This window comes from Schistocerca nitens, chromosome 1, assembly GCF_023898315.1.
Source record: "Schistocerca nitens isolate TAMUIC-IGC-003100 chromosome 1, iqSchNite1.1, whole genome shotgun sequence".
Lineage (NCBI taxonomy): Eukaryota > Metazoa > Arthropoda > Insecta > Orthoptera > Acrididae > Schistocerca > Schistocerca nitens.
In genome coordinates, this window is record NC_064614.1 from 34,416,063 (window position 1) to 34,442,322 (window position 26,260).

The 26,260-nt window shown below is 39.4% G+C and overlaps 1 protein-coding gene across 1 annotated transcript in view; it reads right to left on the reverse strand.

The window, feature by feature from the left end:
* The window catches only part of LOC126263646 (Down syndrome cell adhesion molecule-like protein Dscam2), a 421,438-nt gene that overhangs the window by 131,652 nt on the left and 263,526 nt on the right, over window positions 1–26,260 (reverse strand). Inside the window, exons 12-16 of the mRNA XM_049960745.1 lie at window positions 25,268–25,396; window positions 23,831–23,998; window positions 16,468–16,609; window positions 15,202–15,350; window positions 11,506–11,716 (exon numbers count right to left, since the gene is read on the reverse strand). Coding sequence (XP_049816702.1) covers window positions 11,506–11,716; window positions 15,202–15,350; window positions 16,468–16,609; window positions 23,831–23,998; window positions 25,268–25,396 — 799 coding nt within the window. The remainder of the gene's footprint in view (window positions 1–11,505; window positions 11,717–15,201; window positions 15,351–16,467; window positions 16,610–23,830; window positions 23,999–25,267; window positions 25,397–26,260) is intronic.

The window sequence follows — 26,260 nt, forward strand, 5'->3', positions numbered from 1 at the left end:
GTTAAAGTTTTTGAACTGATATTCAACACATATTGATTTAGTATTACTCCTGACATGCTAGAAGCGTTTCAGGTTATTTACTTGATTTTTAAAGTATTGAGCAACATTCATGATATCAGAGCTAGTTATAGCGGACTGGCTGGCACACAATGGAAAGACTGATGTGAATTTTATAAGGCATGAGTAGGATGCATCCCTACACAGTGTTGGCCTACAATGGCCATCATCAAAACTGTAAAATAAAAGTAACAAATTATGACCACTGTGACATGTACTACTTTGTACCTCATAATTTTTAAAATTTCACACAGGCTATTTTGCATAAATTTCTGTATAAATATCGGAGGGCAAAGTATTACTAGTAATACTTCAATACTAGTATTGGAAGGTTCTGAAGAAGAGAAATTTGCTAACATCGAGTATAAATTTAAGTGTCAGGAAGTCGTTTCTGAAAGTATTTGTATGGAGTGTAGCCATGTACGGAAGTGAAACATGGAAGATAAATAGTTTGGACAAGAAGAGAATAGAAGCTTTCGAAATGTGGTGCTACAGAAGAATGCTGAAGATTAGATGGGTAGATCACATAACTAATGAGGAGGTATTGAACAGAATTGGGGAGAAGAGGAGTTTGTGGCACAACTTGACAAGAAGAAGGGACTGGTTGGTAGGACATGTTCTGAGGCATCAAGGGATCACAAATTTAGCATTGGAGGGCAGCGTGGAGGGTAAAAATCATAGAGGGAGACCAAGAGATGAATACACTAAGCAGATTCAGAAGGATGTAGGTTGCAGTAAGTACTGGGAGATGAAGAAGCTTGCACAGGATAGAGTAACATGGAGAGCTGCATCAAACCAGTCTCAGGACTGAAGACCACAACAACAACAACAACAACAGTATTGGAAATATGTGAGATATATTGATACAAAGAAATTATGAATTAGATGACTACACACACATACACACACACACTGTGCATACCATGATACCGAGAGAGAGAGTAAAAGAGATACTTTAATGTGCAGCCTGACTGGGTTGGCTGGCTGAATGTTGTGGAGTGAGTGGAATGATAATCAAAAAGGCAAATGGAAAGGAATTTTAAGTAGTATGAAAATAATGATAGTGCAGAATATTGGAATATGGGGCAGAGAAGCTTGCTCAAACGCAGCCCCTTGTAATTACATATTCTGAACATGGGTAAAGGAAAAAAGGGGGAGGGGCAGTTTGGGGGTGCACTGTTGAGAAAACAGTACTATGTAGACCATAAGACAAAAAGTGGGGGGCGGGGGAGAAAGAGAAGTAGATGGGTGAGGGTTGCTATAAATGACTTAGGAGCAGGAGAAGAGGCAGTTACAAGACAGGAATCGGTCTAAAATGAGCTCATAAGGATTGAGATGATCCTCATTTTCCTCCCCAGGAATCTAGGAAAGGAAATTACAAAGTATGGCCAAAGCAAGAAAGACATTAGGAGCAGATTGCAGAGCTGTAGAATTTTTACAAAATGCACAAGAAGTTGTGGCAATTGTATGTATGTACAGATAGCATTGAGCAATATAGTAATAGTTTATTTTTGATAGAAAATACAGATTAAATTTCTATGAATTACTTGTCTTCTCTTTAATGCTTACTACTGTAGCCAGGCCAGTTGCCTGGCCACTGCCAGTGCCTGTATATACACCCACAGCTGGTGGGTTGCCACTCTCCCAGTGTCATCCACTAAAGCCAGCCTACACGCAGCCAATCTAAATTCTGGCTGAACACTTCGTGTGCTTACTAACATTGCTGAACCACAGCAGAAACTTGCTGATTTTTGTACACACCAAATGGCAACAGCAACACATTGCTCTGTGTACTCAACAGATTCCAGCTGACTCCATGAGATGCATTAGTAATGCCTACCAGTGGTGCATGCATCCCCAACTTTGACGCTGCAAGCACAGCAGTATGTTGAGTCTGCTCATTGTGTGACTTCTTACAGAAATTCTTCTGCTGGATTATTTAAGATGCTGCACCACAACTAACTGACAGCATTCACTCATGATCCTTGCTCAAGGGCAGCTGCACCCCACAGCCCATCTATTGGTAGCACTGACCAGCTTAGTTCCAGTGCAGCCCAGGACTCTGTTTGAGCATGAATCCAACATAGCCCAAGATTCAACTCAATTCCAGATTAGACAATGACTCTACACTGCCTTGTTTGTTGGTCCTGGCTGAGTTTGTCGGAATCCTCATGTCCTAGTGACTGCTGTTGGTTCAAGCCCAGGTCTCCCATTGGCCACAAGCACTCTGCCAATGTACAACTGGTTAGCCTTGTGCCCAACTATGCCAGACACCAAGAGAGGCAATGGTCGACACTGACAATGACACCATCCAGACTCAAATCGAGGATACCAAGCAGGACTCAAGTCAAGAGGTTGTATCATTCTACCTGAAGTGGCTATTATTTACATTTGCGTGTCAGAACTGTGAAATTTTCATTTGCGTGCTTACCAAAAAATGTGTTTCTTTCATTGTCATCCTGGGAATTGCCTTTTTTTACATGCTGTCCTTATCACCATGTAAGGACACAAAAGTTGGTGCAAGATGGTCCAGCCCTGCAGGAACATACCAGTTGGTGAGCAAGCAGTTGACTACGGGTCCCACACAACTCCACCTTGTCCAATGCCCATGTCCTGCCTGGCAGCTGTCTTCCACCAGCCACACCAATGTTGCTTGGAGCCAGCAGCCATGGCTGCCCTTTGCTCCTGTGAGTGGCTCAATGTCAGGACACCACTAAAAGCTGGTGATGAGTTTTCCATTTTGGAACTGCTCCACCCGTTACCCAGTCAGATGTCCACTTCTAGACATGTCTTCAGTTTTCTTTTGTGCCTAATCAATGCACATGTTTTCCTTTACTGTTCCTCTTCCTGTACCGGTTTTCTGCTTTTCCTTTCAGTGCTAACTTTTTTCCAGGTTCTAATCCTGTTCTTCCTTGGGCACCACTGGCACCTTGTTCATCTCTGGTGCTTCTGCATCACAAACCCACTGTCTGCCTTTTTGGGCACCTTGTGGGTTCATGCCCTCTCCATCTCATCTTCAGGTTTTTTTCCTGTTCACTTCTTTCCAGCACTGAGGCCATGCCCACTACCCATGGCCCTGTCTCTGTCTACCTGGACATATCCCTCTTCCCATCTTATGAGCCTGTCAGCATCCCACCGGCCCTTCAATACTATGCTGGCTCAACTATCTAGTCTAAGCAAGGAGGGATATTGTAGCCAGGCCAGTCACCTGGCCTCTGCCACTGCCTGTAAACCCGTGGTTGGTGGGTTGGCATAATCCGGGCATCATCCACTGAAGCCAGCTTACATGGAGCCAGTCTGAATTCTGGCTTACCATTACTGCTGGACTACTACATCAGCAACACATCAGTCTGTGTACTGTGTACATGCCAGATGACAACAGCAACACGTCACTCCGTGTATCTAACAGGCTCCAGTGGGCTCTTTGGGACATATTACCATCACCCACTAGCTGCGTGTGCTTCTATAACAATGGTGCTGCACGCACGGCCTTTTACCTCCACACATCAAGTGCCAACTCACAGAAATTCTCCAACCAGATTATTTAAGACACTGTGCAATCACTAGCCCACATCATCTGTTGACACTCTGGGCTGTCTACTGGCTGCACTCGACATCCAATCTATCTGCAGTATTCACCAGCAGCAGTTGCAACACAGCCCAAGATCTGACTGGACACAGTTCCAGTGCAGTTCAAGACTCCAACCAGACACCAACCCAGTGAGTCTCAGGACTCGGAGTGTATTCTAACCCAGACACTGTCCACACGCCATCTAGGACGTCAGCGCTTGAACGAGCACATCAGCACCCTTGTGTCTTGGTGGTGGCCTTCGGTTTGAACCCAGTCTCCCATTTGCCACTAGCACTCTGCCAATGGCTAACTGGTTAGACTACACCCAACCAAGCTGGACACTAACCCAAGCACTGTCAGACTCATCCTATGACACCGATTGGACTCCGCCCAAGGATATCAAGTGGGACTCCAGTCAAGCAGCCACTTGGAGTAGCTATTATTTCTATCCTAACATCAGCATTGCGAACTGATTGTTTATGTGCTTATCAATAAGTGCATTGTTTTCATTGTCACAGTTAGTGCTGCTTTTTTGTTTTGTTTTTATTATCCTTGCCACTATGTAAGGACACAAAACATACCATTACTCTATACTTATATGGATATGGTGTCTGTTCTTTCAGACATATCTAAAAGAACAAACACCATTGATGACCTGCAGCCATTTAGAATTGCATTAGTATCTTCAGCTGCTAAGAGGTGTTGATGTATACCAATGGGAGCAGGTGAAAATGTGTGCCTTGACTGGACTCGAACCCAGGATCTCCTGCTTACATGGCAGACGCTCTATCCATCTGAGACACTGAGGGCACAGAGGACAGTGTGCGACTGCAGGGACTATCTCAAGCACACATCCCGTGCGACCCATATTCTCACCTTGTATGTCCGCACACTACATTCGTAATGTCCCACCCCAACACACTCATTACTCATGAAAGACAGTCTTACCAAGTCCCGTAAGATTTCGGGGAATATGTGTGCATCCGCGCAGAAGAAGAAGGTCATGGCCAGTGTTCCCAGAACTATGTACTTATATGGATATGGTGTCTGTTCTTTCGGACATGTCCGAAAGAACAGACACCATTGATGACCTGCAGCCATCTAGAAAGAAATTAGAATTGTATTAATACCTTCAGCTGCTAACGGGCATTGATATATATCAACGGGGACAGGTGAAAATGTCTGCCCCAACCGGGACTCGACCTGGGATCTCCTGCTTACATGGCAGACACTCTATCCATCTAAGCCACTGAGGGCACAAAGGATAGCGTGACTGCAGGGACTGTCTCGTGCATGCTTCCTGCGCAACCCACATTCTCACCTTGTATGTCTACACACTACATTCATAGTGTCCCACCCCATCACACTCATTACTTGTGGAAGACATTCTTACCAAGTGCCATAAGAGCTCGGGGAATATGTGTGCATCCGCACAGAAGAAGGTCATGGCCGGTGTTGCCAGAACTATATATTTATATGGATATTATGCTCAGTACCGAAAGGAGATGGCAATCCACACAACAACTGTAGGTATCTGAGCAATCCAAGCATAGAAAAGTCATGAATTAAATAGAAAGAAATGTCCTAAATGAAATTTTCACTCTGCATCGGAGTGTGTGCTGATATGAAACATTCCTGGCAGATTAAAACTGTCTACTAGACTGAGACGTGAACTGGGGACCTTTGACTTTCATGGGCAAGTGCTCTACTGACTGAGGTTCCCAAACATGACACACAACATGCCCTAGAGCTTTACTTCCGTCAGTTCCTCTTCTCCTACCTTCCAAACCTCACAGAAGGTCTCCTGCAAAACTGCAAGAGTTGCACTCCTGGAAGAAAGGATATTGTGGAGACATGGCTTAGCCACAGCCTGGGGGATGTTTCCAGAATCAAATTTTCACTCTGCAGTGGAGTGTGTGCTAGTACAAAAGTAGAGCACTTGTCTGTGAAAGGTAAAGGTTCCAAGTTCGAGTCTCAGTCCAGAACACAGTTTTAATCTGCCTGGTACTTCCATATCAGCACACACTCTACTGCAGAGTGTAAAAATCATTTTGGGAACAGGAATGGTTTGAAACTTACTGGCAGATAAAACTGTGTGCCTGACCGAGACTCGAACTCGGGACCTTTGCCTTTCGTGGGCAAGTGCTCTACCATCTGAGCTACCGAAGCATGACTCACATCTGGTCCTCACAGCTTTACTTCTGCCAGTATCTCGTCTCCTACCTTCCAAACTTTACAGAAGCTCTCCTGCGAACAGAGCACTTGCCCGCGAAAGGCAAAGGTCCTGAGTTTGAGTCTCGGTCGGGCACACAGTTTTAATGTGCCAGGAAGTTTCATATCAGCGCACACTCCGCTGCAGAGTGAAAATCTCATTCAGGAATGGGTTGTTTTAAAGAACACCACCAAACAGATGCAGAAGAGGTCATTGGTTTTGAAATGAAGAAGAAACTGCCTGGTTTGATGATGATAATGAAGTGATTAAGAATCTCATAAGTGTCAAGCAGAATGCTTACGTATCTCTTGCTCGAGGTCCATCCTCCATGGAAAAGGAAACATGCTTTCAAGTGATGAAGCAAAAATGTGAAACTGAAATAAGAACAATCAAGAACAACTGGGGGCAGTAAAAAGCCAGGGTACTCCAAGTGTGTCAGACACCAAGGACTTGCAGAGCTTTTACACTGGAATAAAATAAATATATGGCCTATTCATTTCTCATCAGGAACCCTGAAAGGCACCGATAGTATGACCATCCTCAATTATGGTCAGGACATCTTGAATTGCTGGAAAAAGCATTTCAGCTCACTCTTAAACTTTAGTTCTACTGCTGCTAATGACTTTCTCAAAAATGTCACACAACATCCAATACAATCTTGGATGATGGTCCCACCAACATTTCATGAATTCAACAAGGCTCTAGATAGTATGAAACCAAGAAAGGCACCTGAGCCTGTCAACATTCATCTGGAGATCATTCAAAGTGATTACTTTGGCTCTAAAAACTGGGGTCTTCTCTGTGTTTCTTCTAAAGCGAGCTCCACAACTGTCACCATATTTTTAAAAAAAATATGACTGAAGCGTATGTGTGGTAATTACTATGTTATATCCATTCTCTCTGCAGCTGGTGCAGTTTTTGTTAGAATTCTGTTGAATCATCTCCAGACTCTTTCCAAGACTATACATTTTGAATCTCGATGAGGATTTTGCCCCCCCCCCCCTCCCAGAGGAATTATTGATCTGATCTTCAGTGCACAACAACTGCAGGACAAGTACAGGGAACAACATAAACCTTTATTGTTTGTGTTCTGTGACCTAGAAAAGTCTTTTGATACAGTTCCCAGAAAAGTTATGTATAAGTTGTTAAAATGTTTTGCTGTCCTGAACAATTTGTTTGAGTGATTCAAGCCTTCCATGAAGACATGTCTGGGCAGGTGCTGCACCAGAATGAAAGATATGACAAGTTTCCTATTACTAATAGGCTCAAACAAAGATGTGTCCTTGTGCCTTGTGCCTAGTAGCCATGTTTTATGAGACATTGTTTGTAAACAATGCAGGTGTAGGACTTCCATACACATTTGATAGAGCACTATTTAATCAGTGCAGACTGATTCTAAGAGTTTTACAAGTCTCACTCTAGTAACTGAACTACGGTATGCAGATAACAATGCTTTCCAGCTCACAGACCTGCAGAGCTGTAATTATCTGTAAATTGTTTAAAACTACATTTGAATGGTTTGGCCTGACCATCATCATCCAAAAAACAAAGGTACTCACACAGCTTACTCCTGGAACTGCCTTTCGGATTTCAATGTCACTGTTTCCAGCACACCTTTGGAACAAGTAGATCATTCCTCTATCTAGGAGGAATATTATCAACCAACTGCTAACTGGAAAAGGACTTGAAGACCAGGATTCATGTTGCATATGTTACTTTTGGATATTTCCTATATTAAGTCTTCTTGAATAAAGCTCTGACACCATGCACCAAACTGATGGTGTATTGAGCAGTTGCTTCTAACCTGCTCTAAGGTTGTGAAACCTGAATGCTGTACTGACATGTTCTTAAGAAACTAGAACACTTCAATAAACAGAAGCTTAGACATGCTATGATCATCAAGGGGTGACTCTGCATCAACTACAACTGTTCTTAAGAAGGCAAAGATGTACAGTATAGAAGCCACTGTTACTTGTCACCACTCAGATGGGTTGGGCATGTCCAGCAGAGGAGAAACAACGAATTCTTCAACAAATTTTTTATAGTGAAGTGAGACCCCGAAGTCGTTTGAAGCATGATAACGGCCAATTCAAGAAGAATCGAAAGAGTCTAAACACCGAACTGAGTAACTGGTGCACCACAGCAGAAGATTGTAATCACTGGTGCACAACTACTTCAGCTACTGTCTTACATTTTGAGAAGGAATGTTGAAGGCAGGAAATGAAAAATGTCACAGATGCAGGCTTTGTTAGACACAGCCACATCCTGCACCCTCCATGTGGCTGCATGTTTCACTCCAGATTTGATCTGCTATGCCATCTGAGGCATCTCCATATCAACGACAGCACAAAAATGGCAATGTAGGAGAAAATGAAAACTAGGATATGAAAATCAGCTGACAAGTTAACATAACACTGAAAGAATTGTGGAGGCAGGCAAAGAGTAGGATATGTAACACACATTATCAAGGACACTGCATGATGGAAGCCTCTCTCTAGTGGAAAGGAGCTGAACAGCTGAGTAGGAGGTTAGTCACCACAGCATAAAATGATAAAAAGACAAGAATTAATTAACTGGGTTTTAAAAGCTTTGGCAGGGGCATGGGGGTGGCAAAAGTAGATTGTATTGGAATTAATAAACCAGTAAACACAAAATATAAAAGTTGTATAATGTTTAATTAAATAAATTTATGAACTAGGTTTAGAGCATTTAAAGTGTCCGACTGGCACATTCAATAGAGAATACAGGTAATAAACATGGCAGATTTAGAAATGCAAACACTGACAAAATTATGAAAATCTGTGGAAATTATCAGAGGAGGAAGTGTAATCCACAAAATTAATGCAAAGAAGTTGAGAAAAAGGAGCCAAACAGTGGTAAAGAAAACAGGAATTTATGGGTGTAGTGAAAAGGCAAATATCACAACGTTCAGATTGTGCTTATGCCAGAAGATGCTTGGACATTGTACCTACAGATACATGAGAGAAGCTTTTCCTCAATTTCTGGAATCTAAGTAACTGTGATCTTCGAAATTATTATATATTTGAATGTGTGAATATGAATTTTGTCAAGACGAGGTATACTGATGATCCAGAGAGGAGTAGTTAGCAGACAACTAACATCTACATGGTTATTGTAGGTGAAGCAGATGTTCAGATTTGTGAGAAAGTTTTTATAACAATATTTGGTATAAGCAGTGGATGACTATCTGGTGTGATTCAACAAAAGAAAACATCTAGAACTCCTGAAGTAAGTTTCTGTGTTTGATAATACAACAAAACATTAGACATATATTCACAAGGAGAGATTTATGTGGGCCCAAAGCCAAGGGTTTAGTAGAGGGGCAGCATGTTCCCCAATTTTTATCCTGCCCCTATTTCACTTCTGATTTTGGTTGCAATTTTTTGTGATGAAGAGAAAATCCATTACAACAAGGGATAACTTATTAACTAGAATATGCATTTCTGTTCATTAATATTATACTGTGTGTCTGTTGAAGAGGTAAGATAAAATCTCATGTCTTATACCCTTGAGAATCACTGAAATAAATGCAGCAAAGAGGACTGGAAATTTTCACAGGCTCTTATAAATAGTTTTCCTATTTCCTATGCAGTCAAGTCTTTATCCCAGTAAAAAGATTCCCAACATGAAATATTTGTATACACATTGAAACATTAGCTATATGTACAATCTTCTTCAAGATTAGCACAAAGACAGCAATAAGGAACACCTTTAGCTTTGGCACGTATCATACAATATTTTATCAGTTTTTCGATATTGGCTTTGCAACACCATGTAGTGATATGTGTCAAGTTTGTTTTCTATCTGAGAAACACACCCAGAAAAAGAATGAGCTAGAAGCAAAACTGAACTTCCATGTTAAACAGGCTAGTGTTGTCTATGGAAATCTGAAACTGGTTACAGATTACTTAAAAACTAATAATTCTGTTATGGTCAATGTTTTAAACATGCATCAGTGTCTACCTATGCCATACACCCTACTTGTCTGTGGAAATCGCATTCTACAAACACCAACTATGACATTTAACTTCTATGTACACGATGTGTCTAATACGCAAAATGTTTATGTTGACAGAGTAAGTAGCTGATAGGAGGTAGATGCCACTATTTCATGTCTTAAGCAACATATTACAGCATTGATTCCCAACAATCTACACTACCTTACGGTGCATTCAGATTCTTGTTTTGGCCAAGCTTCGATTAGCTTTTGGATGTACTTAACATAGTCAGGAACATAAGTTTCTAGTGTCTGGTCATATTTATTTACCCTGTGAGCACAATATTGAGTTAACTGAGAAAAAGAAAAGACAGATACCGTATCTTTCATTTATATTCCAGATCAGTGGATGGAATTTGTTAAAAAGACAAGAGTAATGATACCGTTCAGTGTTGAAAAAATGACAATTGTCATATTTACTGCTGTAAAACCTCTGCTTCGTAAGATACTGAGACAAACACTATCTAAATCTGGGCAGAAAGTTGTATTAAGTGAGATTAAATATTTGAAAATCATGAAAGATCAACCTGTTAAGTTTTTCTTTAAATGTAGTTACGCTAAACTGGAAAATTTTGATACTGTCGATATTATGGGGGGTGGGGAAAAAAAAAAAAAAAAAAAAAAAAAAAAACACGACAACAACAAAAAAGTATCAGGTAGGCCTTCCATCACTAATTTGATATTTCCTCTCAAATATGATGTTCCAAAACTTACAAAACCTGCAACCAAAGGATTGACAGGAATTACTAAATTATAGAGCAACAGTTTATCAAGAGCATAACAGGAATATTAATATGATACATATTGTGAAAATATTAATGACAATGCATTGTTTGATAAAACTGATTATTGTTAATCAATAATGTTTTTATGGAGCAAATGCATTTAAAATACATTAACCCTATTATACTGCTTTAAGGCTAGAAAAATATATTTTACTAGACTTAGTGGTAATTTGTGATTATGGATGTTTGAGAATATAAAAAAAAAATAACATAATATTGTTCTTCTTCATTAGCAAATTATTATTTCTCGTGTTAAGTTGCATTATAAAGAATATGACAGATCAAAAAGAGTAACACATCCTTTCTTTATGAATTTCTATTATAAAAATTACAAAATAATTTGGTATGTTTTAGCAGTCTCATTTACAAGAACCTCTTTTTTAAAAAATTCTAGATTAGTCCATTTTTTTGCACTTGTTTTCATATAACTGCAGAATTATGCAAGTAAATATGTGAAGTATAAATCCACAGTGGCATAATGCTACCCATTATGCCACGTTGGAATGATACAGGAATAAAGATTCTTTTTTTTCTAATCAGCTGTGACTATCACATGATTAGGCTGTGATTTTTGGTTCTATGTTGAATAAGTAAACAGTAAGTAATGAAATTTGTGTCTTAGAATCATTGTCACACAATATGAATGTAAACACTCCACATGGATTAGGTGAATTTTCATTTTTGAGACTCTCGCAGACAGTTATTGTTCCAATGCATAACAGACACTACATAGTTTTATAGATGTTTCACTTAATCTAGCTTGATAAGGAAACTGCTGTCAGCCCATCTGTTTTACCTTTGACTGAAGCCTGTTTCACTCTTTGCCTGGGCTGCTCTTTACAGCTATATTATAAGTACTCACTTCTTACTTGTAAATTCAGCTCCATAGGCTGGGAGGGAGAGGTTGACTGTTCCAGAATGATGCCAATCATTGATGAGACTGGTACCTTTCTTATACTGTATCAGATAACCAATCAGAGTGCTGTGTCCATCAAATGGAGGATGCCATGATAAATGAACTGATCTACTGTTTATTTCGACCACTTCTATGTCAAGCGGTGGATCTGGTGGCTCTGAAAAATGTATCAAACTGTGATTTTTAAGACACAAATGTATGAATGAACTGAATATACATGATCACTACCACATTAAAATATTTTGTATTAGTAGGGGTCTACAGCCTCCAGATGTTTAATAAACATAAACATGGTCTGTAGTAGGCTGTAATGTGATTTTTATTTAATCATAAAATTAGCTTGGCAATGACAAGTGTTCGAAATTAGCTAATCGTGTGAAGAAATAAAAATCACATTACAGCCTACTAAGGACCATGTTTACATTTATTAAACATTAAAATATCTTTACTTCCTCAAATGAAATAAGCCAATGATAAATATTTGCAGCACATGAGCCAGATTATTTTAAAAGCTCAAAAAGTTAAATTTGTCCTTCTAGTTCTGAAGTTGGGGAGGGGGAATATTGGGAGACAAAATTTGCTGAAGTAACAGAGAGGTTGGAAAATCAATGAAGAGATACAACTATTGTGGACGTTGCATTAGTATATAAAGAATGGTATGGAAATAATCAGCTTACAATTGCTCGATGAGTACCCCTGCTAGTATTCATTCTTGGTAGGGAGCATGTGGGAGTGATCTAGATGGTTGTACAACAATAAACTGGTAGCCACTTAGTGCTATGTGCTACGTATGACAATTTTGTAAGGCCTGCGTGTTATAGGCAACTATTAATATCACCATTGTCTGCCTTGATGTTGTAACCTGTATGTGTCCTAAGATCCAACAATGGCAGCTTTAGTTTCACCGAAACCAGTAATCATGGAATAAAACGAATTCCTGTGATCTTGGCAACCAGTTTGTTGTTATACATTCATTCTTGGCTTGTCATTATCAAAAATGAATAAATACTATTCTCAGAGAATATCCATACTTTTTGTTAACTCATACACAAATGATGTTAGTGTTTTATATGGGCCTGATGTTCAAAAGGTTGTCAGCAAGAATAAACAAATACACAGAGAAATTATATATTGTTGATTAATGTTGTTTAGTTACGATTGCTCATAATAATAGCAGCTAGTACCCCACACATAACCAGTTCATAAAAGCTAACTAAATACTCCAAAATTTGTTCAATGCTTGTGAGGATTTCCATTCATGTTATGATCCAAAGAGTGTGATTTGTGAATGAGAACAGGAAGACACTGTGTAATGGCAATGCTCAGTAAAATGTTTGAAAATATGCTCTGCAACAATGCAATGATACTGATATGAATTGATAAAACAGTGGAAAGTCCTGGATGGAATAATAACAGAATGAAAAGGATTGATTGCTACTCAGCACACAGAGGAGACATCAAGTTGTAGACACACAGGCACAGTGAAAAAGTCAGCTAAAATATTAAGCTTTTTACAAGCTTGTGTCAATATATATGTGTTTTCTATTGTAGTAGTATTTTTCATTGTGCCTGTTTGCAACTCAGTGTCCCCTTGATGTGGCGAGTATCTAACTATCCTTCCCATATTGTTGATATGACTAGTTTTTACAACATACATCTTCTGTATATCACAACAACTTCTCAAGCTCAAGTGGTAGTGGGCGGACATTGGTTTAGGAATTTAGTTGGTTCATTCTACATTCCACAGATAAATCTTAGGAAGTGGGTTGTATCAACTCAAGAAAAGACTACATAGACACTTAAAAATAATATACATCATTATAGTTGGTCATTTAAAGGTGTCTATTCAAAAAACAGATTGTCTTTCCTTCTCATCCCATCCAGCACGTCTACTCTGACACTGAGTTCTGAGTGACTTCTTTACCCCTTCCCCTATACCTCACCAGTCCCTTACCTTCACCCCTATTCCTTCCACTTCAACCCTTCTGCCACTATCTCTGTTACTTTTTCAAAAACTGAGTATTTTCATTGACAAACACGTTGTCTGTCAGTTTATTGCCAGGGGAGGTTCTCAGAAAGTTGTATAGCTGTGTATTTCACTATTTTCTGCAAGAAGGCTACACTCATGAGAAGAAAGTGCAACTCATTATCATTTGCAGTTTCGTATTGTGAATACCTCTAAAATATCAAAGTTCATTGGATTGTTGACAACAAATTTCATCCATGGGTGAATGTATTCTGGGGATACATTTAGTATTCCCAATTGATTAAACAGATTCCTGCACAATGTACAGACATGAACTGCCAACTTAACTCTTATTACAGTATTTTATTTCGTGTAATGAATAATTTTTGTGTAAGTAAGAAGTTACCACAGAATTTTAAGCTCAACCAATCAAGGTGTCTAATGTCAGTACATAAAAACTGTAGAGGTGTGGTCAAATACAGGAGTTATTGTGTATTTGGTACATTTATATACTATACTTTGTAGTGAATTCTGAAGTCAGAAGCTGATTTTTCTCAATGCCTATTAAAACAGTCATTTAGGGGGGCCTAAACTTTGAAAGCAGTTTTATTTTGAGGGCAGCAAGATTTCTGATATTGCTGCTAAAGAATATAGCAAATAAGAATGACATTTTATGTCTATCATAATGACTCCTTACCCTCTCCCTTAAAACCCACATCCTTTCATTTTTCCTTCTCCTTCCCTCTTTCCTGATGAGGCAACAGTTTGTTGCGAAAGCTCGAATTTTGTGTGTATGTTTGTGTTTGTTTGTGTGTCTATCGACCTGCCAGCGCTTTCGTTTGGTAGGTCACATCATCTTTGTTTTTAGATATATTTTTCCCACGTGGAATGTTTCCCTCTATTATATTAAAATTATGGGTAGAGAGTGATCTGCCACCCCTTTCCCCCGAATTTTTAGTTGTTTATGTCAGACTAATGTGTAGTGTAACCCGAGGTCTATGTTGGCTCCGATCAATAAATGCCACATCCTTCTCCAGTATAGAAACCACGAGCCGCGCCTGCACCTGGGTCTTCTTCAGGGATATGATCCCTGTGGCTAGAGGGTGGGACTGATTGGGAGTGGCATATGGGTGGGCAACAGAACACGACTTTAGGAGGGGTGGGAAGGATCTTGGGGAGGACGTCCCTCATATCAGAGAATTATAATAGATAATCAAAGCACAATGGACTGGTGCTTCATCTTTCCACACGAGTTCAGAAAAGTATCCCTTTCCCTGGGTAAAACCCAGTCCCACATCTTATTCCTTAAATCCTACTGCTGCCTTGGGGCACCATTGTCTAACCCATATCCTACCCACAGTGCTCCTCCTTGTCAACCCCTCATAGCAACCAGACCCTGCCTAGATGACCGTCTGAACTTGACACATCCTCCAAAACTCTCCCAACCAACGCTTTCGTTTGGTAAGTCACATCATCTTTGTTTTTAGATATATAATATTTAAACATGTGTATAAGTACACACAAGTAATAGAAGGAGTGTTATACAAAGATTTCTAAAGGAAAGTAAATTACTATTACCAAATTTTTAGTGTGACAAAATAATTTTTTTTTTTTTTTTTTTTTTTTTTTTTTTTTTTTTTTTAAGGGTCAGTTGATAGAAAGAAATCTTAACCAACCTTGTATAGCCAGGTGTATAATAAGCTTGCTGTGACCAAATATATTGCCTGCCTGGCATGTGTAAAGACCTGAGTCATGTCGCTCAGCCTGTGCAATAACCAGCAGGGACTGCAGGCCACTATCTGTCTTGATTTCAGACATGCTTGTTCTGTCAACATTAAATAGCAAACTATAACTTTTTCTGTAGGTTTTCATAATAATAATCTCTCTCTCTCTCTCTCTCTCTCTCTCTCTCTCTCTCACACACACACACACACACACACACACACACACACACACACAAAACAAACAAATATCTCTGCTGTTTACTAAATTCGATAACCACAGGGGTAAAATATCATTTTTATGCTCTTAAGCTTCATCTTATGTTTTTCACACAGAAACAATTCTAGTTTTTCAAGAGCTGACTCCTTTGACACCAAAAACATAAAACCATTAGTATTATCAGCTGCAGTATTATCAATGTGGCTAAGTTAATGTCAGCATCAACATTTGAATGTACAAAATAGGTTATTCAATTGCCAGGTGTTCAAATTTATTTTAAATTTTTTTTAAAAATTGATGGCCTATATAACCAAATAATTACTTTTTTCTTTTTTTTAACGAAAAGGAGTGAGAATTTATTTAGCATTCAACAATGCAACAAACTAAGAAAGTATCCAACTATTCCAACTAAAAGCTCCATTAAATAATATGCAATGTGAAATCAAAGTTGGCATTAAAGTATTTACTATGATAATTGAAACTGAAATTATGAAATGGTCCTAATTATTGAAATATTCATTTATAACACTGCTGGTGATGAACCATGTTAATATGTTTTATTGACTCTTTTCCTTCTATTACCATTCTGAAGAAATTCTGTAGTAAGCAACTTCTTTTTCTAGTAGCTATTGTTAGTTGATCAACGTAAAAATGAGTTGGACATTTGATTGGGGGAGGTTCTGTAGACGATCATATTTCTTGCAATACAACTTGACAGAAGAGACACATGAATATTGTGACATGAGTACTTACTATAAATTAAAGCAAGAACATAATTTTGCAGTAGTGAAAAGAAATTTATATATTTGTTATATTTTATGAAAGAGGAGTAAGATAAATAACTGAACAATGTCAAGTTTGAAATATACTTGTCTATTTGATTGCCCCATTCTTATACAAATAAAAAAACTCTTGGAACTGTTATTTGTAACTGAGTAACTGTTATGATACCTGTTTTTACAAGTCTTAGGTATACGTTCAAAGAGCTCTGAGGAACAGACCTGTAATTGTGATTTAATCTTTGCCCACTAAACAGCCAGTCAACTTGTATGGGATGATCACCTTTAATATCACACTTGAGAGTTACTTGTTCTCCGTGGCGAGCTGTTACATTCTTCTCCATCACATCAAAGCTCACAGGCTCTGAAAATGAAAAGTTGATTTGTCCTAAACAGCAAAGTTCAACACCAATATAGAAAACCATACAAGCAACAAACAAAGCACTTTGTATTGACAAGGGAAATATGATGACAATGGATTTACATATTTACTTATGAACTATGTAAGCAAGAAAAAGCACAATACCAATAGCACACATATAATTGAACCAGAGGTCATATGTAAGTACTTTTCAAGCAGTTCATTTGTTTGGATAAGGAATCGGATAGCAAATAGAAGCACATAATGGAAATCTCTATTGGTGATGGATGGAAGGAAAGGCCACTTACATAACTAATTCAGAAGAAATGTTACATGTGAGAAGGAAGTTGTTGATGCTGTTGGATGCTTTGTTGCCTGAGTGTTTTCCTTCATTGTGGGGATTATGAAACACAATGTGTGCAGCAGATATACTTTGCATTGCAGTTTCTTGAGATCTGCCACTATGTTAAAAAGGAATGTCTCACAATTTTTTGTTTCAGGCTTTACAGAATGTACACCAGGTTTCAGCTCTCATCACTTTAATTTATGTGTGTAAAAATGCAGTGTTATGCACTTTTCTACCTACATTACGCAAAAATGTAATTCAGAATGTTACATTGGAAGTAGTTTAGAAATCTGACAAATCTGGAAATATTAATAATCTTGCCTGAAAATTAAGTTTTACAAACTACAACAACACAATGTGTGTTTGTGTGTGTGTGTGTGTGTGTGTGTGTGTGTGTGTGTGTGTGTGTGTGTGTGTGTGTGGCGGATGTAGAGAACCACTTCAAGTAGTTCAGGGAAACCATTAGGGAATGACTGGAGGGTGGGAGGGGGGAGGACTTTTTTATATGATAGAAAATAACTCAGTAGACATAAAATGTTCCAACAAAATAATAAACATTGATGCCATTAAGATATAACTTGGGTTTTGGGATTGTTGCTTCACACTTTCATTTCTTAGGTGTGCAGCTGAGCTGTCACTGGCACCATCTTTTGTTCTTAGTCTTAAATAATTTACACAAAACATTAAAATGAATAAAAATATTTACGTGTACGAAAATAGCTGGTTACCTATTCACAATAGGTTTCAGTGTGGTGTAGTTCCACTAGGAGGCAGATTTAAATGGTCAGTAAGCCATCAAATGTGCAGACATAAATATAAGAAGTCATAAAAAAGTTGGGTGCATTTTTTGTAATGAAGTGTTTCCTGTTTTTATTTTATGTTTTCTTTTATTTTATTTAAAAAAATGTTGCTGATATTAAAGTTTATTTATCACAATGTGAAAACAATCCTTGAAACTTTATCACACAACAAAGGTATGAGCTGATACAGGTCACAATAATGTATATTTCAAAAGCAAAGCAATGTGTTCCATTAACAGTAGTGATCCATCAACAAACAGAAACTGATTGTTGCAGCAGTTTTTGTACACCTGGTACTGTGCACTACCACAAGATGTCACGCATAAACAGAGGTGGTAAGATGTATTCCGAAAAGCTTTGGGATACCCCTAAATTGGTGGTAAGTATGCTTCCCATGGGCTACAAATGACAGATTGATTTTGTAGTAAGTATACTTCCCAAGCCCCTTCCAGAAACAACTTTGGTGGTAACCATACTTCCCAATAATAATTAAAACACCATTATTTGGTGGTTTGGGATTTATAATAACTATATGTTATTTATGATTGTGTATAATGATTATGTGTAATTTATGGTTGTTCAAAGCAGAGATCTGGCAGAAAAATACATAAAGACTTATTATAGGTTAAGTGAACATTTTAGAGACTTTGACACACTAACCCACAATATTCAGAAGGAGCAGCAGTTGAGCAAGGAAAGCCGGCACATGTGTCGACACTGGTCATTTTTGTGTCCAACATAAGAAGGCCGATGGCCAGCAGAGTTTGCACAGCAGCAGTCAGCACTTCAACAGATCAGTGACCAAGCAGATGGGCAATTCTTCCAAGGAGAACAATGACCAGCTCAATTTACACATCAGCAGTCAATGCTCCAGGAACTGGCAGCATACTGAACTCACGTGCGTGACGTATCTGATGATGCAGAAGAGGACAAAAGGGCAAAGCCCAACCATGTCAGCATACAGGCAAAACAATGGAAAGCCGGCACTTGTATCAACATTGATCATGTTTCTGCCCAATGTGAGAAGCATAGATCAATGATGGAAGAGTCAGTTGCTGCCCTAGAAACTTCACGACATTTGCGAAAACACAGAATAAATACCTCCGACAAATTTGTGTGAGGTGGACCTTTGAGGAGGTCCTCCAAGGAGAGAAAGAAGACATGAAGAAATGTCACCTGGATGGATGGACTGATGGTTAGTCAGCAGATGTCATACTTCACTACACTGCTCGACAGAAGAAGATGTCAGTACCGCACCAATAGGTCAATGCAGAAGATGCCATCCCAGACGTTACCACAAACAAGTTCATGTGGTACTTACTCAGGTTTGGTGAGGATGAAGGGGCAGTGGCCTCAACAAATGGGTCACCTCTGAACCTAGAGGTTGATGAATTCTGCCACAAGACGCTGAACCTGAGGGTCACTGGTTTTATTCCGGGACGGAGCACTCCATGCCATGCCATAGCTGTTTGTTAAGAATGCAATGAGTGATTTACAAGGAGAAGACTGCACTGCTGCCACAGTGGGTCACATGCATGGTACTGAATGGAAGAATATGCCGCCAGCCCTCTGCTGCAACACGAGCCATTGTCGTATCAGCGACCAATGGAACCTGCACGCTACAACTCCACTGCTCTGGAGCCACTAGGAATTAAGCATGTTAAAACACATTGTATTACTCTGTTTGTTTAAAGGGTCTTATGTATCAATAAATGACTGTTAGCAAAACCACCAATGTTTCTCTCACACCTCACCTACTGAACCAAGTAAAGAACCCATTCCACCATGCATAAAGTTGCTTTCCCTCCTGCCATCCCTGACAAAATAGTTACTTTTGCTTCCCCTTCCCACAATCCTGAAGACTATATTTCACAACAAACAGAAACTACAACTGGTGCAGCGGACTGCCACTAGATGCCAGGAGTGTGCATAACTGGTAACACATATTCCCTTAAACACTGTAAACACATACATTTAGTGGAAAGTATATCTTCATGGCTCACAAAAAGGTTAAATATTTTTCATTGAAATGTTTTGTATACATATTAGAATTTCCATATTTACCACCTATGCAAATTAAGAATACGATATTGGAGGGATAGCTTTTAAGGTATTCTGATGATGCATTTAGCATCTTCTGCAGTTCATCATTACTTGTCATATTTTTCTTGCTATTTTTATGTCTATAATTGTTACCTTGCTCATAAACTTATTGGGCAAACATTGTCTGAAATGTCATTAAACGTGCTTCTAATATGTGCTATTGTGCGCAAAAGTGCTGTTTGTGTATGCACAAACATTCTCCATTGAGTTAAACAAATCATTCTGACTATGTAAACTATGGTTGTCAAATGAGAGCAAGGGCCTGTTGACAGTGTGACAAGCTAGGCTAATCAAGTGATGAGAATGAGGTCATAACAGTGCCTAGGGACCTGAAAACTGAAAATGTGGCACCTATTTTTGGCAAAATTAGCACTTATTATTGAGATATTTGCCTCATTTCTGGTGAAATTCACATCTAAGTTTTTGTTTATAAATGATTATACTTGTCATGCTATGTGCCTGAAGATCAAGTGTTGATGGGGTCAGTTATTCTGCCAATATCAAGGCACAATTGTGGATGTTTGTTGGCTATTTCTATGTTAAAGCCATAGTGAAACACAGAAACTGCAAGTAATTTGCATGAATCCTTATTTAAGATTCATTCCGCATCTCTTGTACCAACTTTTGCTATAAACTAGGATATAAGCAAGCAATATATTGTAAACATGTAACAATTTTGACACTCAATAGTTGATATCATGTTCACAATATGAAGTTAAAACAGAACTTGTATAGCACCCAAAGTAACTTGCAATGTGAAAGTAGGAGTAAATCACTCAGGCATGAAAGTGTTTGTGGGAACATCCACTATACATCACTTATGTATGATACATGGAATATCTGTGGCTTGACCACAGACTTTAGTGCCTTCTTATCTCCCAAGCATAACAGCGGTGTACCATTTACTGTGCAAATTTTCATGCAATAAGGCATTATTATTGTTCTGTACTATGTCACACTTTTATTATATCATATGTATACACCTACCACATTGATGGCCATCAATGACTGAATTATCCCAAATACATACTGCACTAGATACTCCACTACTATAATGTGCCAAAATTTGCATGCCACACTGATGTTTTCCATTCTGGATAGCGCAGTGCTTCTTAGTTGACTCTTTGACCATGTACAGTGATCAGTTTTGCAAGTGATGAGCTTCAGTACTGTGGTTCAAAACAAAATCACAGTAAAATTATGACATTGGTGCCAAACAATTGAAAGCAACAAATGATTTACTGTTGGACCTCAGTGCCATTCCTATGTTGCAGAAACACCAGGCAACAGCTGTTGTGTAACATTCTGGTCGCTCAGATTTGTGTCCATTCATTATGTGCACTGCACCTTCCACACCTACTGCAAATTAGATCCACCCACGTTTGCTGCTGCCGGCTGTCCAGATTCTGAACATTCGCATTGCACTGAGGATGGATCTGGAACATAATTTTTCCTGGACCAACCTCAAACCTTTGATTAGACTCACCACCATGCAGCTTGACCATGACCCACTGCCCATCTTCACATGACAGCACCAACCCCAACAGCTATATTCACCTACTTTCTCTTTTGACTACCGCACGACTATCACAGGTTGCTGATGCTCTACAGCACTACACCCAGAACACAGTGGAGGAACCAAATAAAACACAATGCATTTTTGAGCAATTTTAGTTGCACAATTCACCCTAAACCACCACAGACGACTAAACCACCATTTCCTGGCACAATTTCAACACAACAATGTCAGTCTCACAAGATCGCATCTCTGGCTTCACTGACTTCAACCATGACATGAAACAGATTGATATCCTGTGATCGTGCTTACTCATGGCCCTCGCTCTTCCGTGAACTGCCTCTATGCATATCACACACATCGAAGTTTGCTCCAGCAAATAAATTACCAACTGGCATCGATCGCACCGCCCCCTCAACGTACACAGATACAAGTTTCTCTGGCTTGTGTGGCATCCACCTGACGACATCCTCACTTCTGGCACTCCATCCCTGTTTCTCCAATCATGCTGATAGTGTTCCATGTGGACACACTGGGCACTTCCCGTGTCAGCTACAACCATACCACCTGTGCAGTGCTCAACCATTCCCACGGCAACTTCAAGAAACGACTTGATTGTCTCTTGCAAAAGGACCAGCCATGGCATGACTGGTCATTCACATCATTAGCCCCTGCAGAAGCAGTCAGCGACCCGCCCTCTTGTCTTCCTTTCAGTAGTCTACACTATGGGGGGAGGGGCTCTGTTGGAACATCCAGTTACATATGTTGCTACTTGACTTGGCCACAGATGTAAGTATGTTCTTAGCTTCCAAGGAGAAGAATGTGTACCTTTTACCATGTAAATATTCATGCAATGAAACATTATTATCATTGCATATCATGTTGTACCTCAATTATATCTTTCCATCGCTATACACTTTTCACATGATTAGTGGCCTGTCAACAGTATCAAAAGTCTAGCAATTGAAACACTAGAATACAAGTGAAAATTGAAGGACTACCAGATGCATAAATCATTTTATTCAGCTGATGTATTTTCTGTCATAAATGAGCATCTTGGTACATAGCTTTTTGGTATTACTGGGATGTGAGATCAGTGTGCAGTGAAATGACAGTGACAAAAGACATGGAATGTGAATACGTAAATATACAAGTGGTGGTAATATCATGTACAGAAGGTGTAAAGGGCCAGTGAATTGGTGGGGCTGTCATTTGTACTCAGGTGATTCATTCCTGACACGATTATGGCCACCCAACAGGAATTAAAAGACTTTGAAAGCCGAGTGGTAGTTGGAGCTAGAGGCATGGAACATTGCATTTCGGAAATCATTAAGAAATTCAATATTCTATGATCCATAGTGTCAAGAGTGTGCTGAGAATACCAAATTTCAGGTTTTACCTCTCACCATGGACAACGCCATGGCTGACAGCCTTCACTTAATATTTTCTTAGAGCTGTCAGTGCTAATAGACTAGCAACACTGAGTGAAATAACCACAGAAACCAATGTGGGACATACATCCGTTAGGACAGTGTGGTGAAATTTGATTTTAATGGGCTATGGTAACATATGATCGATGCGACCTTTACTAATTGCAGTGCTTCTCCTGGGCTCGGTACTACATCGGTTGGACCCTAGATGACTGGAAAATCATGGTTTGGTCAGATGAGTCCAGGTAGGATTTCAGTGTGGTGCAGACAAAACACAGCCATGGACCCAAGTTATCAACAAGGTGTTGGGCAAGCTGGTGGTGGCTCCATAACAGTGTTACATGAAACAGACTGCATCCTGGGGCCCACCTGAACCAATCATTAATTGGAATTGCTTATGTTAGGCTACTTGGAGACCACTTCCAGCCATTCATGGACTTCAAGTTCCCAAACAATGATGTACTTTTTATGGATGACGATGTGCCACATCAACGTGCCACATTTGTTTGCGAGTGGTTTGAAAAACTTTCTGGATGGTTTGAGAGAATGGTTTCGTCATCCAGATCACCTGGCAAGAATCCTATCAGACATTTATGGGACATAATCAAGAGTTCAGTTGATGCACAAGAGCCTGCACTGGCAACACTTTTGCAACTATGGATGGCTATAGAGGAAGCATGGTGCAGTATTTCTGCAGGGTACTTTCTATGACTTGATGAGTCCATGCCACGTTGCATTGGTGAATCAGTCTGGACAAAAGGAGGTCCAGCATGATATTAGGAGGTATCCTATGACTTTTGTCACCTCAGTGTATGTGTAAAAACAAATTATTATGTTTGTGTTTTTAAAAAAGGAAACAACAAGTCATTCCATATTGTAGCAAATTTACAGCTAAAGTGATTAACAGAATGAACAAAAAAGTAATAAAAACAAATTAACTCTAGGAAGAGTGTCAAAAGCATATTTTATTTCTATGACTGGAGCACATTGATGTATGGCTATTGACTATAACTAAGTTTATTCTGTTACCATTCACTGTTATCTTCACAACCTTACTGAGACCAGCCCCAATCCCATTATCAGCACGGCAGAGATAGAAACCCTCATCTTCTGAATTTGCTGCTGGGATTGATAGGGTCCCATTTGACAACACCATGATGTGAACCTCTGATGTATCCAGCAACTGAAAGTCTGATGCTTTCCCACCTAAATTAAAACAAAACAGCAAGAGAGCATTCTATGAATTAAATAAACCACATCTTCAACAATAGTAAAATTAATTTCCATTTATCAGCAATGATTGTAAAGTCAATTTACCAAAATCTAAAGTGATTTCTAGTTCCTGAGATACATGGCATCCAGTAACAGTTCACTGCAGAAGATACAATGATGAAAATATTAGCTTGCTTAACTGATGTTTGTATAAACAAGGTAAGATAAAAAATATGTGGTTTACAAACTAAGTACAAAGAGGAACAGCTTTCTGTGTCAATGCGGAAAGGGGAGTAAACCATTTGAAGTGAAGAAGGAAGAACATACGAAGAATATGAGTCCTTAGCTGTGACTTGGAGTCTTAAACTACACTGCACGTTCTCATACTGTATACACATCTGTTTTGTTTGAATATGAGCCATTTGTTGTACGCTACATAAGAAAGCTTACACAAAATCAGCACATTAATGGGTAATTATGTAACAGGACATTCCTGTACCCATTTAGAACTCTCTCTCTCTCTCTCTCTCTCTCTCTCTCTCTCTCTGTGTGTGTGTGTGTGTGTGTGTGTGTGTGTGTGTGTGTGTGTGTGTGTGTGTGGTGTGTGTGTGTGTGTGTATGTATGTGTGTGTCCTGGTGCTGCAAGCCAGCTAAAATGAAGGACATCAGCAGAGGATGTGATCTTGGTTAGAGCCCAGCTAACAAGCAACCAAGAGCAGTTGCATGAGGTGTGAAAATACTATGAAATGTGACAAAACAAGTCAGATACAAATTTAAAAAATCAGGAAAGGGTATCTCAGAATATTCTACAGGTGCAGAATGGCTGACACAAGGGAAAGCTAAAGGCAGCAAAGCAGACTTTTAATTGAGACTTAAGGCTGGTCATGTCAATATATTCATCATGTCAATATATTCAAAATGGCTCTGAGCACTATGGGACTTAGCATCTGAGGTCATCAGTCCCCTAGAACTTAGAACTACTTAAACCTAACTAACCTAAGGACATCACACACATCTATGCCCGAGGCAGGATTCGAACCTGCGACCATAACAGCCATGCGGTTCCCGACTGAAGCACCTAGAACCGCTTGGCCACTGTGGCCGGCACGTCAATATATTCATCATACATTCACAAATGAGGAAGAATTATTCCAGTCTGACATGCTGTTTTAGGAAGTAGTGAGATAAAATATTTGTATGTTGTGTGATAAGTGCACTCTGCAGCTCACAGCAAGATGAACTCAAGCGCATTACTAATCTCACCTTGACCATGCAGCCACGACACAACTGGCTGAGGATAGCCCTCTGCCTTGCAATTAACAAGGAGTGGATTGCCAGCTAGTGTAGACATGTCCTGTGGTTCAACGAGCCATCGTGGGGAAACTGTAAAACAGTGATGCAAGGAATAAAACTACTAGCCTATAAATGAGCCAGGAAGCTTAACACACACCTGAAAAATTGTATAATTGTTTTATTACAGTCTACCACTGTTAAGGTCTAATTTAAGTAAGTGATTTCACACCTATCACTGCACTGAGATATGCTTGTGTGGCAAATAAGCTTTCTTTCATAAGTAATAAAAGTTATACACTTACATAGATGTACAAAAGATGAAAACAGAAATATATTCAAACTTCCTGGCAGATTAAAACTGTCTGCTGGACCAAGACTCAAACTTGGAACCTTTGCCTTTTGCAGGCATGTGCACTACCAACTGAGCTACCCAAGCACACTCACGACCCGTCATCACGGCTTTACTTTCGCTAGAAGGCAAAGGTCCTGAGTTTGAGTCTCAGTACAGCACACAGTTTTAATCTGTCAGGAATTTTCATTTCAGCACACACTCCACTGCAGAGTGAAAATTTCATTCTGGAAAGATCCCCCACGCTGTGGCTAAGCAATGTCTCTGCACTTTCTTCGAGGAGTCTTAATCCTGCAAGGTCTGCAGAAGACCTTCTGTGAAGTTTGGAAGTGAGAAGATGAGGTACTGGTGGAAATAAAGCTGTGATGACAGGTCATGAATCATGCTTGGGTAGCTCAGTTGGTAGAGCCCTTGCCTACATAAGGTGAAGGGCCCAAGTTCGAGTCTCGGTTTGGCACACAATTTTAATCTGCCAGGAAGCTTCGTAACAGTGCACTCTGCTGTAGAGTGAAAATTTCATTCCAAAAATATATTCCCTGTCATTAAAGAGCAGTGTATTAAAATCAAACATCTATGTTTAGATGCATGACAGGAATGAAGTAGGA